The following is a 14,202-nucleotide window of genomic DNA, read 5'->3' on the forward strand; positions in this document are numbered from 1 at the left end:
CTGCCAAGTGTTTGGTGAATTTGTCCACCTCCTTCTACCTTATCTTCTTAGGAACGGTCAACCGTGATATGGTAACATAAAATTTCTGCACTGGCAATTATTTGTGGCCACCTAGATGTAAGTCTTACGGTCCATCACAATGCACCTCGGTCTTATCAATCGGTCTCGGTACAGCTTCCTGGCGCGGGATTTGATCACCGTGCCTTGTTTCTCGTTCCGGTTCTGAAAAGAACTTGAAGGGATCTGGGATCCACAGAGCCTGGGGAAAAAGTTAGGCTCGAATTCGGTTATTACTGGCTCCCATTATAGCGTGGTTTGATCCGCGGCTCCCTCAGCTTTGGTAAAGCGGGACGTTATACAAACCTAATAAGCGTTGCTTCAATGACTTACTTAATTTTCCGCTCTTTCCCCTTTACGCCTTGTCTCCCCTGAGATTTTCTTCTTCCGCCCCCTCCGTTGATTGCAAAAAAATAAACTAACGTTAACGCTATTCAAATGTTAGTTGAGATGTTTTCTAAACTATGCCGTCCAATGGGGCGTTCAAGATCCGCGTTGTTTGAGTCAATCTTCGTTTTGAAGGTATCTAAATGTATTTGGATATCACCCTTTAGGACTTGCTTTTCTTAACCACACTGTTCAGCTAGTTGTAAAGACTTGACTGTTTCTCTTGAGCATTCGTAGGTGCGTAATACTGAATAATCGTAAGCTTGCCCACCCGTGTTTTGAATCTAAAAAAGGATTATTCTGTCGTTTGACGGTTTCCATCTCATCACGACCGTATGAGTTCCCGGCGAGCTCGACTTTTTGTTTTCGTGACACATTATCACTGGGTCACACTAATGTAATGACATAGTAAAACATGCCCAGATAATATCTTGTTTTCAACAGTGTTCGGCAAATAGGTCTTGCTCAATCTCGCGTTTTAAGCTTCAATTGCACGTAGTAAACTGCACTTTCCGAGAACAGGCAGTTCTTCTTTTCTAACAAAGTTTTGTACGCCATGTAGAGGTAAGACTTCATGTTGATGGACAGAGGTAGTAGATTTGTATAGGGTAACTCTTTTGCCAGCCCAGAAGCTAACAGGTAAGCAAATTGACCAGCGATGAAAAGAAGTGCAATGATAAAATCAATAAAATGTCAACATGGTGGAATAGCCGGTGAACGATTTTCTAATGCCCAACAAGCTCAGACAAAAGCAAAAGAAATATGTGAATGTATTTAAACCTCTTGACTATAAACTGTTCATATCATTGACTTTTAAAACAAAACGGAATATCATTCGTGAGACTAACGAACAGTAGCGTGCCCAAATTGCTACCTCGAGGGACTACACCTAAATAGTGAAGTAGTGTAAACTGATAGTTCTATATGAGATGAAGGTAGTCAATATCAATCTAGCGATACTTTAGTTCATTACTGAAGCAAAGACAGACAGAACAACTATCAAAGGATGTTTTGTAAAACCATGTAGCGTGGAATTGATATTTATCGTTGATTGTGGACCAGAATTAGGAAGCATAAGCCCTTGACCCTGACGTCAATTATTGGGTGCTGGAATTATTTTATATGTTGAAAAACCTTGTTACAAACTATTATTACATTATTTTATTTATTTTTTTACAAAATCATACTGCATTATCCTCTTTAACATACATCTTTCTAACAACGATTGTATTCTAGATTGTTGCAAATCAACAACGAAAAATAATTTTGCTATTCCTAGTGCATGTAACACGTATTGAATTATACCAGTAGTTACACTCTAGTTTCTCTAGTTCTTAAAAGTGCATCTTTAAATCTATTTGAATTCTGAGTACTGCTTGTGTCATTGGAAGACTATCATGATTTTCTCTAACTATTGTTAACGGGTCTATACTGATCTCTACCAAGTGCGCTACAGTACTTTGCTATTTGTATTAACCCTTCTCTTATTTAACCAACAAAAGTTGGTGTAACAAACAGAAACAGAGTTTGAAATGCACGTTTTAGTTTGCCGTTAAAATAAATTCCGAAGGCAGATATTAAAAATACCACTACAGTACACTTCCAAACGTACATATTTCTGAACCAGCACCTAATTCCATTCGGTTCGAAGAATGTTGTTGAATATCAATCCTTCCTACTTCCATCTAACTCAATTCGACGCCCGTATTTATTGCTCATATCAAAATATTAGAACACACCTTAATAAAGAGGCAAAATGCATTATCATCTAACACTGCGCGTTCCGTTCATCTGTTTCCATCATTCAACTAACTAAATTCATTCCTGAAATATTGCATCTTCTGTAACCGCCAACGTAAGCTTTTTGTTTGCTTTTTGGCACAAGTTTTGGCTTCCTGCTGAATTCTTAAGTCTCACATAACCAATAATTACCATTTTGCGTTTTCTTTGTGATCCTGGGACCGTGACGAGTCTAATGCACAGTTAAATTTGATGGTCGGGCCCAATCTGGGAAGGTGGTCAGTTCCGGGTAGACAACCGCTCCCCAGGTTGGGAAGGTAGCCCATAGCACCACAACGGAGCAAATGGACGGACCAATTCCGGCAATGGCCATATCCTTGATCGCGATGTTACCCAATCCAGCTACGATCGCATTCGGAGGTGTTCCAACCGGCATATGGAAAGCGAAGCTACACGCCATCGCGGCAGGCATCATAAGATACAACGGATGAATCTCGATGGCAATGGCCTACGAAAGTGAATTTTAATATTTATTACTTGTAATGGATAGCAACTGGTTACCATTTCCGCCAGTACGGGCAGCATAATGTTGCAAATGGCGACGTTTGACGTAAATTCCGTAAGCGTTGAAGCAACGAAGCATACAACGAACAGCATCAACAGCGGTGGCAGAGTTTTCAATCCGGACAGTGATTGACCGAGTAGAGCGGACATTCCAGAGACGCGACCTCCTTCGGCAAGCGCGAAACCACCGCCCAGCAGGAAGATCAGACTCCATGGAACCTTCTGGTGGATGAATTTCCACGTAATAAGACCCGGAGTTGCTTCAGTCGGGAGGCGACCTGCAAAATGGAAAGAGATTGTGGAATTGAATTACCACTCGCATCATACAGAGGTTTAAAAACAAATGACCCATTTCTTAACGAACATGCGGTTTTCGACTCGCAATATATGAAGCGAAAATTTGAAACCTTGGAAAAGCGCACTAATTTAGAGTTTCATAATGCTTTTGAGCATAATAACTAACATTTTAACTTGAAAAAGCTATAATATTACAAACACTGGAGCACTCAGACTCGGGCACAGTAGAACATTGGGACACCGGGTCTCTATAAAATTTAATGCGAAACAAAATAATTCCTTAAGATGTAATCCATAAGTACGGAGTTTGTAATTCAATCGTCCAATATTTTTATTGTGATAAGTAAATTTATTGTCTAAAAGTAGATCCAGAATTGCATTGCCGCTACTCGTATAACAGTGGGGCTCAATAGGAAACTCCATAGAAAACGGGACGGTTACGCGAGTAGCGGCAGTTCAGGTATAAATTAAAGTCAAATTCAAAAGTTTTAAGTTCAAATTCAAATCCAGTTTCAAGTCCTGTTACAAGTAAAATGTCAAGTTCAATTTTAAGTCCTATTTAAAGTCTAACTTAAAGTTTATTTTGAAGCCCAATTTGAAGATGGATTTCAAATAAAACTTCAAGTCCCGGTTCAAGTCTAAACTCGAATTCAATTCTAAACTCTTATCTAATTACAAGTTCAATTTCAAATCCAATTCAAAACTGAATTTCAATTCCAATTTGAACTTGAATTTCTAGTCTAATTTAAATCCAATTTCAAGCCTGAATTTGAGTCAAGTTTGAAGTTTAATTTAATGATTAATTTAAAATAAAGATTCAAGTCCAATATTATGCCAATGTCGAGTCCAATTTCCAGTATAAATTGACGAACAGTTTGGAGTCAAATTTTAAGTCCACTGAAAGGTTCAGATTAGAGTACGTTTATTGTGAAAAAGAAATCCTCGTGATCCGAAAGTCGGGTATTCTAACAGTGAGTAAATTAATTGCATGAAATAGATCCGGCTTCTATTATTTGATTTTTCCAACGTTAAGCATGCTTTTGAAACATTGGCATTCCCCATTTATGTATGTATCTGGGTAAGTGAAGTATCAGACTTACCACTATTCCTGGTGCAGAATTTAAAGCAGCGCCAGCTGGCAGGTACGACGAACAGCAAAATCACAACCAATATGGCTGGTGTGGCATCACGGATTTTCCTACAATCGATAAGTCAAATATGAGCATTTTTCATTTCAATAGATTAAAACATTGAGCATTTACACAGCCGGCAGCAAATCAGCCCATCCGGTGATGAAACCTGGCTCACGGAAGAAAAACAACGCAACGGCAACCACGAACAGGAAAGCAACGCTCTTCTCATGTGACGACATCGGACCGAGCTCCTTGTAGCGGGTTTCTATCACTCGACGTGCAACTGCTTCACCCTCCTTACCGATGTTGGCAGCCTTGGCTTCGGGACTGTTTGGTCTGCAATTTAAAATCCCTGGTCAATTAGTTCATCCAAATTTTTTTCAAATAGATTATATACCTGAACATTCCCATGTACAGCCACTGTAGATAAACCCACGTAAGGTACGTGTTAGCCAACATGCCGGGTACATTGTAGAACATGAACTTGGGGAAATCAATTCCTGGAGCCGTCGGGAAACGACTTTCGTAGATACCTTTGAAGGTCAAATTCGTTCCGGATCCGACGATGGTACCGCAACCTCCGAGCGATGACGCATAAGCTGCACCAACGTAGTAACAGATGGTTTGTTTGGAAGGCTTCAGGGGTCTGTAAAAAAATAAGTTTTTAATAACTTGCTAGGTTTAACACCTTTTACAAAAAAAATTAAGATAGTGTTTTTTGATTTAATTTGGATCTGTTGAATGGTTCTAACCAATCTCTTACGACAATGTACCAAATCCTCATTAAACTGGTAGTTCTTTATGGACTTGAAGCTGTGACGTTGCTCAGGGAAGACATACGCATCTTTACTGTGTTCAAACGGGAGATGCTAAAAAGCAAAGTCATGAGTATAAACGTCTTTCAAAGCTTAACCCTTCCCAATCGACAGACTTCGCAGCCGGTTATTAGAGTACAAGAAATTTACGAGGCTAGTGCAAAGATCCACCGCTCAGTCGAGATTCGAACATACGACGACTGGCTTGTTGTGTTGTCTCAGCACTATAAGATGGTAGTCCCATCACGAGACTCGAAGGTGTGGCCATAGTAAGACAACTTAACCTTAAATCTACGAGCACTACACACTACGAGCAATCAAGGAAATTTGATTCGGAACATTCGCCATCGACAAAGGCGACGAAATAAGAACATGAAATAGATACTTGGAACCTGGAACTGCAGATTGCAAAATTGCGTGGGAGGCGACAAGGTGCTGGTCGATCAGTTAGAACACCGAAAGTTCGGCATCATGGCACTGCAGGACATCTGTTGCAAATGTGAGAAGATGTGGAGAATCCGTGGCAGGGAAGCAATGTATAGACCGAACCGAGAATGAGACCGCAAATCGACAAGCGAGGAATGAGTTAACCGTGATTCTGATGAGGAAAAAGGACAGAGATCGTGAAGAGCTAGAATAACTATTCCGGGCTAATGAGACGCGTAAGTCCAATGAGAAGGTGAACTAATCTCATGAAGGACATACACCGAGGCCAGATATGTGTAGGGACGAGGATAGATTCTTCGATGGGAATCTCAACGGCGATATAACAGAAGGAGAAGCAACGGAATTTAACTTAGGAGTGCCTACAAACGATAACATTGTGCTGTCTCGCGATTTCGAAGAGATCCGGTGAGAAATCGGTCAGTTGAAGAATAATAGAACGGTCGGAAAGGACGGATTCCCGCCAGAAGTTTACAAACTTCACTGGATTATTTCAAAGATCTGAGAAACGGGGGTTTGCTGGAGGATCTCTGCTGTATTTATCGTTCCATTACAAGATGTTCTCCCAGATTTTGTTACGTCGTCTATCCTTAATAGCAAGAGAATTCGTAGGGTAGTATCAGGCGGGCTTTATGGGGGTCCGTGCTACAACGCATCAATTTTTACTTGCCGACAAATTCTCCAGAAATGTCGGGAGTACAGCGTGCCCACGCATTACATACAAAACAGTCGAACGCCAATAGCCATGGCAGGTAATGCACGAGTGCGGTTTTCCGGACAAACTGACGCGACTGTTTAAAGCTACACTGGAGCGAGTGATGTGTTACGTGCGAGTTTCCGGGGCACTCTCGAGTTCTTTCGAATCGCACAGAGGGGAGCAACAAGGGGATGGACTGTCCTGTGCGTTATTCAACATCGCTATTGAATGTGTGATTCGGCAGGCCAGCATCGAAACGAGGTGAACGATGTTCAGTAAGAGTAGCCCACTTCCAGCCTTCGCAGACGACCTCAGCAATATTATTAGAAACCTTGCGATGGTGGAGGCATTCTACGCCAGATTAAAAATGGAGGCTAATCAAATATATGGTAGGAAGAGACTTCAGAGAAAACAACGTTTACCTACCACGGACAGTGAGTATTGACGGCGATGAACTGGAAGTAGTTGATGAGTTCGTATATTTGGGGTCTCAGGCCACCGCCGACAACAACACGTGTAAGGAGATTTAACTACGCATTCAAACTGAAAGTCGAGCCTACTTATCCTCCGTTAGACGCTTTGATCAAGGAGCATACGCCGCCACAGAAACCTGACGATGTCGCGGACTATTTTTGGCGGAGTACAAACGGATAGCGGAGAATAGCGTAAAAAGAAAAGCAAACCTTAGGTGCTACATTCCGTTATCGAAACTTGACTTTCTGTTTTTTTTACGACAGACATCGTAGCCAGCTGTTAGAGTACAGGACAATTGCTGGGCCATTTGCTACGATCAGGGCTTCGACAGATCCTTTTTTTCTACCGCAGTCACACCAACGCGCATTGAAGTTCACACCTTCCGTTTAGAGGTGGAATACGAATACTATGCATAACACAACTGGCAGTTTGCTCAGTCAAACGCCGATTGCACGCAGCAGAAAGAACGCGTTCTAAAACTTTTTGACATTTTCGTTTCGATCAAGTTGCCTTTACCGTTTGGAGCAGCGAATGACTGCAAAACAGTCAAACGACTGGCAATCACCACGCTAACGAAAAGCAACCGCACAATCGTATGATTCAATACTACAAAGAATCAGAGGGGTTGTGTACAAGACACGACATGCGTTGTATGTAACATTTATCACAGTAGTAACATTGCATACGTTCAATTTTCAAAAGATTGTGCATTTGAAAACAATTCATCAAAATCAAGAACACAAACTATTACTTTCCTGCTACCTTATTGAAATTAAAGATTGTTTTTATTATCCATGGTTTCCCACGTTGAAAGGATTTTACCAATTCGATCCTATTTTATCAACAGTACATCTTTTCACTATACTTCTAATGAAACGGCAAGCATGCGTATTCATACAGAGCCGTATTATAACCAAACACTACAGCTGTAGCACATTTTTCCAACACAGATATCAAATTCGCCGAGGTTTAATAGTCACGCAGTAAAGAATTTGCGATCTGTTGGGGAAACGAACTTGTCATTTTTTCTGGCACACTTCCCTAACACAGACATCAGATTGGACTAGGTTTAATCGCGTTCGTAAGAAATCCGCTATGTAAGTACAAATCGATATCTTGTACTCTCATGGAATTGCCTTATGGAAAGTTTGTGAAGATTTGGTGCAAAGTTTTGTCTATCCTTTTCACTCTTTAACAAACCTGTGCACCGACTTCACAAATAGAACAAACTTTGTAAGGTGGCAGCACCGTTTCGCGCACATAGCGAATCTGTTGGCACGAGGGGGCTTTGTCACTCTCTCTGGCGTACTTCCCAAGCAAGGACATCAAAATGGTCTAGGTTGAACCGCGGTGTTAAGAAATTTTGTTGAAATGAGGAAGCTTTGTCACTTGTTTTGGCTTACTTCCCAAACACAGATATTAAATTGGTATAGGTTTAGATCATCGTAAAGAATCTTCCAACCAATCACGAAGCGAGAATTCTGGTAAAACATAGGTTCATTATTTTCAATTTTTCAATAGTCCAACATCAAGAATCCATACTTTTCTTCATTTGGGTCAATTCTTAGAAAATTTTCCGATCGATTGGTGTAAGAATATTGAAAATCGATCGTAAAACCGCTGAGCTATTAGCGCTCAAAACCTTTCATTTTTCGTGACGCTCGCATTTTTTGATTTTTTGGAATGACACCCTATCTCAAAACATGCCGTAAGACGTAGTCCTACGTCAAAAACAACCATTACATGTGCATGGAAGAAGTCGGTCGGACTCCGTCCAATACAAACCAATATTTTGCTTGCGTCCGACCGACGTCCGGGTGACAAACTATTACAGTGAGCAGCCGATTTGGAGACAAAAAGAGAAGCTTCCAGTCAGTTTGCAGTTTATATTCTCAAAGCGCAAAGCAAAACGGGAGATCGACTGTTTGCTTTTGCTGAGATGCCGCATGAATTGTAAGACGGCAGCAGCGCACGCGGCAGATTGACTGGATTCAAAAAACAGTCAAATGATCGTTCACAAAGCGGAGTTTGAATGCGGAAAGTTCGCATTCACGGCAGTCACATTCAACTTGCGATCCCTTTTCAAGCCCTGGCTACGATCCTATTGACTCTAACAGCCTCTCCCAACCGAGATTAGAACATACGACGACTGGCTTATTAGGCCAGCATCATACCTCGAGGCCAAAGGGAGGCAAGCGGAGAATAGCGTAGGCGTATGAATTACAGGTACTACTTGGAGAGATTCCCATAGTACAACTGGTGATAGTTGAAAGACTATGATGGGCCGGCTACGTCGCAAGAATGCCGGGCGACTGTTCAGTGAAATCCGTTCTCTTCAAGAACCTCACCGGCACCAGAAAGAGAGGGGCCCAACTTGCTAGATGGCTCGATCAGGTTGAAGTCGACTTGCCTGTGTCGAGACGCTCAACGAATTGGCGCCGAGTAGCCCAGAACCGAATGCAGTGGAGAGGAATTCTTGATACGGCAAGAGTCACCCCTGTTCTCTGCTGCTAGAAGTAAGTAAGTACGATCGGCAGTTGATCTGGAAAGCATTGAAAACTATCAAAGAAATCCCACAGCTCTCAGTTTTAACGAAATACAAGAGCGAATCGAAAGAGCCTAGCCGGAAAAAGTTGGGCAATTATTAAGAGGCGGTTGAAGGAGATTGAAAAGATATTGGAACGAACTGGTGGCAGAAGTTGACCAGCAGCATATTTAGTAGATAAAGATAGGAATTGCGAAAAGTTCGTGACGCTACCTGAACCCCGTCAGAATATAGAGCACTAGCTGACCCGACAAACTTCGTATTGCCACAAATTAACCTGTGTTGTACATAAATCATGAATCTCGGATGATCTTTGTCACTTCTCGAGTTTTGCAAGCCCCCCAGTGGGCGGCGCTTCCGACGGCGGGTCACCGGCAACACTCGCGACCGGCTCGTCCTGAATGATCTAGTGTTACTATAGATAGTTTTTGTGGTCTTGTTATTGATTAATGTTTTATGGAAGAGTCTCGAATTTCTCGAGTTGGATTAGTTTTTGAGTTTCGCAAAAATTTCTGTTTTATTTGTATGAGAGTCCATATCCCCCTACCACAGGGGTGAGAGGTCTCTAACTATCATAAAATAAATTCAAGACTCAAAAATCTCCTACATGCTAAATTTGGTTCCATTTGCTTGATTAGTACTCAAATTATAAGGAAATTTGTATTTCATTTGTATGGGAGCCCACCCTCTTAAAAGGGAAAGGGGTCGTAATACACCACAGAAAAAAAATTCTGCCATCTAAAACTCTCACATGCCAAATTTGGTTCCATTTGCTTGATTAGTTCTAAAGTTATGAGCAAATTTGTATTTCGTTTGAATGGGAGCCCCCCCCCCTCCTAAAAAGGTAAGAAGTCCTAATTCATCATGGGAAAAATGGTTGCCTCCAAAACCACCCACATGCCAAATATGGTTCCATTTGCTTGATTAGTTCTCGAATTATGAGGAAATTTGTATTTCATTTGTATAGGAGCCCCCCCTCCTAAAGTGGGGAGAGGTTCTTATTCATCATAGAAAACATTCTTGCTTCCAAAAACACCTACATGCCAAATTTGGTTCCATTTGCTGGATTAGCTCTCGAGTTATAAGGAAATTTGTATTTCGTTTGTATAGGAGCCCCCCCCCCCCTCTTAAAGTGGGGAGGGGTCCCAATTCATCATAGAAAAAAATTTTGTCTTCAAAAACACACACATGCCAAATTTGGTTCCATTTGCTTGATTAGTTCTCGAGTTATGAGGAAATTGGTATTTCATATGTACAGGAGCCCCCCCTCTTAAAGTGAGAAGGGGTCCTAATTCAACATAGAAAATTTTCTTGCCCTCGAAAACCTTCACATGCCAAATTTGGTTCCATTTGCTTGATTAGTTCTCGAGTTATGAGGAAATTTGTATGGAAACCCCCCCTCTTAAAGGGGAGAGGAGTTATAATTCCCCTTATAAAGAGGGGAGGGGTCTCAAATTACTCTAGAATAAATTCTTGTCACCGAAAACACCCACATGCCAAATTTGGTTCTATTTGCTTGATTAGTTCTCGAGTTATGCAGAAATTTGTGTTTCATTTGTATGGGAGCCCCCCCTCTTAGTGGGGGGAGGGGTCTCTAACCATCACTAAAACCTTTCCTGGCCCCAAAAACCTCTACATGCAAATTTTCACGCCGATTGGTTCAGTAGTTTTTGATTCTATAAGGAACACAGGACAGACAGACAGACAGACAGACAGACAGACAGAAATCCTTCTTTATAGGTATAGATTACTGCTCATCACTAAGGATGCGATGTAAAAGCAAAGCAAAGTAAATCCCGAAGATAGATGTAATGTTTAGTACCAGTTTCTAAGAGGACCGAAATTTACACAGTGGCTGGAAAATATGTAGCAGCCCGTCCAGTGATAGGATTGCTGATAATACTTTCGAAGTAGTTGATAGATTTATTCAGCTGGGTACACAAGGGTGAAATGCGAGATTAAGGTAAAACAAAAAACGAGAAACAAGACACCGAATTCAGATTTAGTTGATCATAAAGCATTGATGCTTTGAAGGAGTAAAGAAAAGTTTTTAGAGACAACCATAATTTAACATTAGTCTCGGTTAACAAAATAGTTGTACCTTCCTTATCTTCTAAATTAATACGTCAAATACTCACTCATCTGATTCATTCTTGTCGTTACCAAGCATTCCTTCCTCTTCTGTAGTTTTCTTTGGTCGAACGTACATCTCACACAGTCCTTGCTGAAATTATCAAGACATGTCAAGTTCACCAAAATCTTGTATGCATGGTACCGCATACCGATTCCAGTTCCTCCAGCACTGCCTGCATAATCGGACACATCATGGCAACGGCAGCAGTGTTCGAAATCCACATAGAGACGAACATCGTAACGGTGATCAAACCAAAATTCAGTCTCCTCTGGCTGCATCCGATAATCGAGATAACCTTCAGGGCCACCCTTTTATGCAGATTACAGTACTCAACCGCCAGGGCAATTATAATGCCACCGATGAACATCAGCATAGTTTCCTTCATGTACATCATTGTGGTCCGATCGGTGTCCAGCACGCCGAGCAAGGGAAATAGTACAATCGGCAGCATCGACGTGATCGCAAGTGGAAGGGCTTCCGTAACCCAGTAAAAGGACATAATTAGCACCACGTACATGCATCGGTAGGCAGGAGTAGTATCGACAGCAAAAACACCCGCCGATATAATGGGCGCGAGAACTACCACCAACGCACGCCAGTAAACGCAAATAAATTTCGCTATCCTTCGGCAGCAACCCACTCTGGGGGCGGCGATTGCTTCACTGAAATACGGAATGTGAACGTTAAAACTATATTTCCTACAAACATCTGGAACAGATCCAGTCAAACTTACAGTGCCATTGCATCTTGAACATCCTTGCTTTGTTTGGTCGCCATTTTGTCATACAGGATCTACAAACGGGCACCAAATCTAGGACTATCTGCTTTTTCGTGTAACGCTCATTGGGTTGAGTTTCTGTAATAAAACCAGCAAAAGAAAAACAATTTTAATGCGGAACTGTACGCCGTTGTTTGATTAGCGTTTGTTATCGGTGAGCCCGAAAATACCCGTGTGATTTCGGCGCAAGAATGCAAGAAGAGTTACAACTAAATCGAAAGGTTGATAACAGTGGGTTTCGATACAAAAAAAAAAAACAGTGCAATTTCGTTATCAATGTGATTAACAACAACGAAATTGTTTTATCGAATCGGAACTGAGATTTGAGCTGTGAGGTGCTTTTTCATGGAATACATAAACGTTTACAAAGTAGTTCTAAACAGAACTAAAAATATTCAAGAAGTATGAAACTTATTTTGGATGTTTATCACATGGAAAGAGAGTTTCATTTTATTTTTGAAACTTTGCAGTCATTTTTTAGCGAACACGACAATTTCAGGGCTGGTGTTATTTTTATTATTTCGATTCTATTGACTGTAACAGTCGCTTCTAATCGAGATTCGAATATTTGTGATGACGGTCTTGTTAGGCCACTGTCGTACCTCGAAACCAGCTGAGAGCCATATGCTTATCACAGCGCTACAGCGAAATTAATCGAAGGGTTTTAATTTGAGATCGAAGGTTATAGAAATGTAAAAAAAGTCGATGTCAAGCGTTATAAATATTTTCTTTCTAACTATCGTAACTATGTGAAGTAAACATAAATACTCTTAACAGAGTTAGGTGAAAAATATATATTGATTCTCTGGTCGTGTGAAATTGTGTTAGGTCATTATCAGTTACGCTTATTTATTATTATTATTGTTGTTATTATTATTGTAATGAGGTTCGAGGACACAACGCAGATGGTTGGAGTATTTTAACAATAAAATATAGCAAATATTTCATAAAGGGTCAACACAGAAATTTTGTACGTAATAGTTTACACGTGGAACCACTACTTGAAACTGAAATCACCCCTGTTAAATGGCACATACGCTATTATCACCAGTTAATACGATTTCCGTCAAATTACATCTCATAAAATGCAAATTTACGACACTATACAATTTCCTAGAAAGGTGTGCTAGACCTGCCCACGTCAGTGACCTTGACGTATAGCTATGTGTTTTAGAGCCGGTACCGTGCTTAGTCTATCGAGGAACGAAAGTGCAAGTCTGCAATTACCTACATAGCTCCTACTGATACAGAAGCCCATCAGAAGGCAGTAGATTAGCATTTATAACTACTTTGCAGCTCCCAGAACCTGTTCGCGCAGAAAAAATGCAGATGCTTAGACAAGTGGAAACACCAGTGCCTTGCGTAAATGTGACTTGTTTAAATGCAACTACCGTGTTTATGGAAACCTTTGTCAGAGAATATAAACCACCTGAGAACAGGTTACATATTTGAACATCAGAGTCAACTCATCAATACCCACAGGGACTGGGGAACGGTTTGCTCGAATGAAACTATTTGTTGTAACTTTGATTTCATTCGTGATAACACGCATTACTTTGTAGGTATTTACTGAATCTCAAGTTCATGTTTTTCGCCCAGCTGATGACGTCCAGCACCTTTTCCGATGTGGACGGATGAAGAGACAACATTCCATGTAGGTACCGATGTCGCCGAGCTCGTCACGTCGTCTGGAGCCAAAGTAAATAGAATAATGTGACGCCTTATGAATGGATGTTTTTACATGTCAGTTACTTATCGCAACCAATCTCTAGGAGGCCCGACCTGACTGTAGTTGTTGATACGAATTGTATTCTGTTATGATTGATTCTGTTGGTAATGAGATGAGAGGTGTTTTCTAGCCCAAACATTAAATTAGACGCTATATTTCTTGTCAATAGGATAGGTTGTTTTCGCTCAAATCCATAAATATTAACTTTCATTCGCGTTATTTTTCGTCACCAATACAGCGCAATTTCTATCGTTGTTTTAACTACATACAAGTGAACCATATCGAAATGGTACAAATTGCGATTTGGATTTCATAGTAAAGCATTTAGTTTCTTATCATTGACTTTGACTTGAAGTAACTGGCCGATAAGAGGCTAGGGTGTGTATTTTAGCATGTAAAAGACATCTT

General features: G+C 40.9%; 1 protein-coding gene across 3 annotated transcripts in view; it reads right to left on the minus strand.

Moving 5' to 3' along the window:
- Window positions 1-1,605: 1,605 nt before the first annotated feature.
- LOC128733888 (protein I'm not dead yet-like) overlaps window positions 1,606-14,202 on the minus strand; it is a 58,268-nt gene continuing 45,671 nt past the window's right edge. For 2 of the 3 annotated variants that reach the window (XM_053827738.1, XM_053827739.1), the window contains exons 2-9: window positions 12,021-12,143; window positions 11,436-11,949; window positions 11,292-11,377; window positions 4,576-4,824; window positions 4,308-4,514; window positions 4,146-4,243; window positions 2,746-3,026; window positions 1,606-2,692 (exon numbers count right to left, since the gene is read on the minus strand). In XM_053827738.1, coding sequence (XP_053683713.1) covers window positions 2,417-2,692; window positions 2,746-3,026; window positions 4,146-4,243; window positions 4,308-4,514; window positions 4,576-4,824; window positions 11,292-11,377; window positions 11,436-11,949; window positions 12,021-12,064 — 1,755 coding nt within the window. In that variant the 5' untranslated portion in view covers window positions 12,065-12,143 and the 3' untranslated portion in view covers window positions 1,606-2,416. Of the gene's footprint in view, window positions 2,693-2,745; window positions 3,027-4,145; window positions 4,244-4,307; window positions 4,515-4,575; window positions 4,825-11,291; window positions 11,378-11,435; window positions 11,950-12,020; window positions 12,144-13,102; window positions 13,209-14,202 lie in introns of those variants that run through there. The other variant, XM_053827740.1, reaches the window with a different exon arrangement.

The sequence above is a fragment of the Sabethes cyaneus genome, chromosome 2 (genome assembly GCF_943734655.1).
Source record: "Sabethes cyaneus chromosome 2, idSabCyanKW18_F2, whole genome shotgun sequence".
Taxonomy (NCBI): domain Eukaryota; kingdom Metazoa; phylum Arthropoda; class Insecta; order Diptera; family Culicidae; genus Sabethes; species Sabethes cyaneus.